Source organism: Hydra vulgaris, chromosome 08 (assembly GCF_038396675.1).
Source record: "Hydra vulgaris chromosome 08, alternate assembly HydraT2T_AEP".
NCBI classification, from domain to species: domain Eukaryota; kingdom Metazoa; phylum Cnidaria; class Hydrozoa; order Anthoathecata; family Hydridae; genus Hydra; species Hydra vulgaris.
The window spans coordinates 25,392,693-25,398,692 of record NC_088927.1 but is presented as its reverse complement, the minus strand read 5'-3'; the positions used below and the strand labels follow the sequence as shown (position 1 = coordinate 25,398,692).

Sequence of the window (6,000 nt, the reverse complement as noted above, 5' to 3'; positions counted from 1 at the left end):
TTTAAGTGAAAAAGCAAAACGTCTCGCGCTTTAATTGCTTATATTTACAATAACTGAAATTGTTGTTTTAATAAACCTTGTGTTTTAATAAATTCCGTGCGAAAAAATCATCGAAAAATTCATCGAAGTTTTTTTATTTGCAAACTATTAGAGAAAAGGGACAATCCTTTTTTTTTTCTTGCAATTTTGCTATCAGATAATGAGGTTTTACTCATTTTATTTCAGCACATAAAATAAAATTTTATTTTATTTAATTTTATAAAACTCCTGTATCACAAATAACGGTTAACAAAATGCTTCGTACTTCAATGTCTACAAAATGCCGGCAAAGTAAACACTAGCGCTCAAAAACAAACAACAGACTGTTAAAGATAACACCAAAAATTTTTTAAAACTGTATATTGATTTTGTTAAAACTTTCGTTTTATGCGTAAATGATTTTTTTTTTCCATATGTTGAATTTAGAATATGTACTATAGCTCTACTGAATTTAAATGGATTCAGTTATTAAGGAAGGTTATCTATATAAGTGCGGAAAAAAATCCTATCAGGTAATTTTGTTTTATTCTTATTTTTATTAAATTGAAGAGCAGTTTTCCAAAACTGGTTAAGTCAAAAAATGAAAAAAATGAGATAACTCATTTTTCTGGAAATTCTCTCTGATGTCTATTTAATGAACAAAACCGTTTCATGCGAAACTTGTTATATGGCAATATAAAGTAAGTACAAAAAAAAATTTACATGTGAGTTTTAGTTTTTTCATAAACAAAAAAACCTAAATATCTCAAAACTACAAAAATGGACTTAACAAGTTTTGGAAAACTGCTCTTCAATTATGTGTGGCAAAATTAAAATTTATTAACAATAGTAACTCATAAAGTAACGATTCCTGATATTTAAATTTAAAAACATTTTTATTCAATTAGAGAAAGGAGAGGTAGAGTAAATAATTACTCTACCCCTCCTTTCCCTAATTACTCTATTATGTAATATGTATATAACCTGATTAATATGTAAAAATAAGTTTTATTTCGTAGTACTATAGCTTTTTTTTAAGTTACATAATCAAAAATTATCTTAATTTTATTGTGCAAAGACCTTTATTTGGTTTGGGTAAACTTTTTTTGGTTAGGCACTTTGTCCCAGCCTTCGCATAAAAATGAAACAAATGTAACGCAAGTCTCTCTTTCTCATATACATTACTGGTCAAGGGTTTGGGTTCACTTCTGAAATTGAACCAAAACGTAACCAATTTTAAACATTTATTAAGACATTTTGATTATAAAAATATTCACTCATTTGTGAGCATAAAGTATATGTTTATCATCATTTCTTGTTCACAGATAAGCAAGTTCGAAATTTTCGGAGGATATCGTTGACAATTTGCTCTTTCGTTAATTGGAGAACGCATTGTAAAACAATGCGTGATCCCTACAGAAATAGTTGAAAGATTTTTTATAATGTGACCTTATTTTGTTAAAAGATAATTTTATTGTAAACAATATATGTAATTAAAAATAATTGAAAAAATCTATTTTTTAAAAAAATAAATAGAAAATATACAAGGTCTTTAATAATAATACACACACAAACACACATATAACTTTTAAAAAGTATGAATGATTTAAATGTTTCAAGTATTGCTCTTTAGCATTTTTTTTGAAGAAATAGAAGTACACTTAAATATCAAAGAAAGAAAAAGAAAAAATTAAAAAGTTGATTAACGAAGTGTCAAGAAAAAACACTTATGTTATTTAAGAAAAAGCAGTAAAAACAACATTTTGATTTATTAGCAGATACGGATATAAGTATTGCAATTTATATTCTACAACTCATTGAGTTGACAGTAAATTTTTTCCAATTATTAGATTTATAAATTGTTTTATATATTAAATATATATAAAAATTTCTATGGTTATTTATAGGAAATTATCAACTAACTCAAAAATATATAAAACAGAGTAAATCTACCTGCAGACATTCAGGAGAAGGAGAAAACTAATTAATTTAAACTAAATTCTCAGTTTTTTTACAGGTCCAAAATAGCTTAGTATAAAATGTACGTTTTTTTTGGAAATTTATTTTTTGCATCATCAATACTAACAACAATAAAATAAAATCCTTTAGTCTATTTTGCTTATTTTCCAAACTGCGGCAAATAGCAGGTTCATTCTATTTTTGGTTCAAATTAGGGAATTTTTTCGGTTTGGTATCCAATGTTTTCAGTTACCATCTTAGTCGGTTTCTGTGTTTGCCGCGCCAATCGTTTAGAGCAGAAATATGCTCTTGCAACTATTTACCAATACGTTTAATTATTTCCACGTTGGGTAATGAACAAAATCTAAGGAGTTACCTTCGGAGTCATTTTGTTTTTGCACTGAATGAGCATAGGTATTGCGTATTATTCTGTAAAATTATGTGTTGAATGACATGAGGAGTGGTCGGAAGTCTTTTTTGTACAAACTGGTACAGCTTTTTTTAGTGATTAACCATATTCATACCTGGAAATATTGGAAACGACAAAGCGATTTTTTTTTTAATTTTATTTGCTGTGTAAATATATACATCCGTATGTTACTAACAAGATATATAGGTAGCAGGTGTTAGAAAAAGTCTATAATGTCTAATCACCAAGCACTTTGACAAATTCCGCAAATATAAAGTTTAATTTAAAAATAACAAATTTTGTTAACTATATAAAATATAATATAACAAATGTAAAAAAGGTAAAATATTATTATAATTCTATTAATAAAAATTAGCAAAAAGCGCTATTGGCGCAAACATATTCATCTAAAAACATGGAAATATTATTTAATTTTCATTTATTAAAAAATCATAAATTAAGTTTTTTTTAAATTAATGAATTTACACAAAACAAAAGTTTAAGGTTCAAAAATAAAGAGAATAAGAACACATGTCAATCAAAACACATGTCAATCAAAACACATGTCAATCAAAACACATGTCAATCAAAAGATATAAATTAATTTAGAAAGTTACTATGTGCATTTAACTCAATTTTTTCTAAAATTAATTGACTTTTATTTATATGATATGGTGTACTGACAAATTTTATTTATATGATATTTTATTTATATGATATGGTGTACTGACAAATTGAACAAACAAATTTAGATTTTCATATTTCTAACTACAAAATAACTTCTTTTGAAAAAAAAATACTTAAGAGAAGAGGAGGAATTATAGTGTATATTCGGAATGATATAGAAAAAAAGATTAGAAATGATCTTTCGTTTTCTGATGCAGACTGTGAGACTCTCAGTGGCGTCCCAAAGAGAATGGCATGGAGGTGAAATATGAATTTTTGCCGTCTAGATTTACATTTTATTAAAAAAAGACTAAAAAAAAAAAACAGATCCTCGTTTGTAAATATTTGATGACTGAAATTCTACATTTGCCGACCAGGTAGATATAACCGATATTTGCCGACAGGATTTTTATAGTCGGGGAGTTAGACATCCCTACGCCCCCCCTCCTTCCTAAGGACGGCCCTGAAGGCTCTTACAATAGAAATAATTATTCACAAAAAGCAAAAGATTTTAGTAACTACTTGCAATAGACCACCTGACGACAATTTTATTAAATTTTCTAACTATTTGAATCATGTTTTTATTAAAACCAACAGTGAAAAAAAAAATTGTTTCGCGAAGGAGACTTGAGCATAGACTGTTTAAAATACAAATAACGCGCCAACACTAAAACCTTCATTGATAATTTATTTCAGCAAGGTATACACCCATTAATAAATAAACCCACACAAGTCACTTCAACTTTAATTACTGCCATTGATAATTTACTAACAAACTCATTTCTAGATGCGTCTCATAAAACAGGAATTTTTAAAACAAACATATCAGATCACTTCCCAATTTTTTTTTCACTTGCACAGTACTCAACCTCATTAATCAATGCAAAAATTAATTATTTGGATTACAAAAAGAATAAAAAAATCCTCTAAGTAAAAACAAAAGATATACATTAAGTATTTAAAAAATAGGAATCAAAAAAATCTCACGATCTATAAATAATACAAAGAATTTTTTGAAAAAAATTTTAAAAAAATCTAAAAAATTGTATTTTTCCAAACAATTACAAAAACATAGCGGTAGTATTAAAAAAATATGGGATATTATGAATAAAATTATTAGTAAAACTTAATTAAAATCAGAAACTTTACCCTCCAGAATCGAAGAAAATGGATTTGAGTATACAGATAAAGAAACTACCTCCGAAAAATTTAATAATTTTTTTGTAAATGTTGGCCCAAACCTAGCATCACTAATAAACAATTCAAACAAATCTTTTAAAAAACTTTTTTACTGACCATACCAGCTTACATTCTGAAAATGATATAAAATTAGGTGAGATCGAAGAAACAAAAAAATCACTAAAAAAAACAAAGCTCCAGGCATTGATGGTATTTCCAGCAATGTAGTAATAGATATCTTACCCTTTATAAAAGATCCTCTTTTTAATTTTTTTAACTCATCAATTCGAGCAAGAGTTGTCTCATAAAAATTAAAGATAGGGAAAATCTTACCAATATTTAAAACTGGATACATGGCATCACTAATCAATTACAGACCTATCTCAATTCTTCCAGTATTCTCCAAGTTTCTTGAACGAATAATCTACAATAGGCTTTTTAGATATCTAACAGAAAACAAAATTTTAATTGAATATCAGTACGGTTCAAACGAATCATTCAACGGAAAATGCAATAATAGACCTCATGAACAACATCAGCTCAACTTTTGATAAAGGATAGTTTGTATTGGGAGTCTTTATTGACCTTGCAAAAGCTTTCGATACGGTCAATCTTAAAATTCTGATTGAAAAAATGAAAAAATATGGTATAAAAAACAAAACTATTAAATAGTTTACCAGTTATTTAAGTAATAGTCAAAAATGTGTCATAATCGACGATATTTCTAATTAAAAGTCATTACAAATAAAATGTGGTGTTCCACAGGGATCAACTCTTGCCCCCTTGTTGTTCCTTATATACATTAATGACCTTCCTAAAGCCTCTACAAATCTTGATTGCATAATGTTTGCAGATGATACAAATCTGTTTTATTCATCTTCTTCTATTGATGACCTTTTTGACAAAGTCAACCTTGAGCTTCAACAACTTAAAACATAATTCAGTGCTAATAAGTTACCAATAAACGCACAAAAAACTAAATATATTTTATTTCATTCGAAGCAACAAAAAAAGACACTTCCATCAATTCTTCCCTCTCTAAATATCGATTTCAACGATATTGAAAGAACCCAAACAATTAAGTTTCTTGGAGTGGTTATAGACAAAAATGTTTCGTGGAAAGCCCAAATAAAACCCATCAACACTCAAATATCTAAAAATCTTGGATACTTTTCAAAGCTAGGCCATTTTTATCACAAAAAAACTTAAAAATTCTGTATCTTTCGTTTATACTTAGTCATCTTACATACGCTAACATTGCTTAGGAAAGCACATCCAAGACAAAATTAATGTTACTTTATTGACAGCAGAAACATGCTTCTAGAATTATATATCATAAAAACAAACATACAAATGCTAAACCTCTATTAAAAGAAATGAAAGCGCTAAACATTTATCAAATCAATATCTATGCTAATAGACTGTTAATGCTAAAATATTTAATGGGATTAAAATATTTAATGGGATTAAAATATTTAATGGGATTAAAATATTTAATGGGATTAAAATATTTAATGGGATTAAAATATTTAATGGGATTAAAATATTTAATGGGATTAAAATATTTAATGGGATTAAAATATTTAATGGGATTAAAATATTTAATGGGATTAAAATATTTAATGGGATTAAAATATTTAATGGGATTAGTACCTCCACAATTCACAAAAAACTACTTTCATTCGATTACCAATAAGCAACTGGTAACTTTATCATACCCTGAAAAAAAAAAAAAAAAACTCTCAACTTTCTATCTCTTACCACCTATT

At 26.9% G+C, this 6,000-nt stretch overlaps 1 protein-coding gene across 1 annotated transcript in view; it reads left to right on the top strand.

Annotated features, from left to right (window-relative positions):
• The first annotated feature begins 373 nt into the window (after positions 1–373).
• Positions 374–6,000, top strand: part of LOC105845064 (arf-GAP with ANK repeat and PH domain-containing protein cnt-1) — a 28,707-nt gene continuing 23,080 nt past the window's right edge. Inside the window, exon 1 of the mRNA XM_065803312.1 lies at positions 374–551. Within this exon, the coding sequence (XP_065659384.1) occupies positions 495–551 (57 nt within the window). The 5' untranslated portion in view covers positions 374–494. The remainder of the gene's footprint in view (positions 552–6,000) is intronic.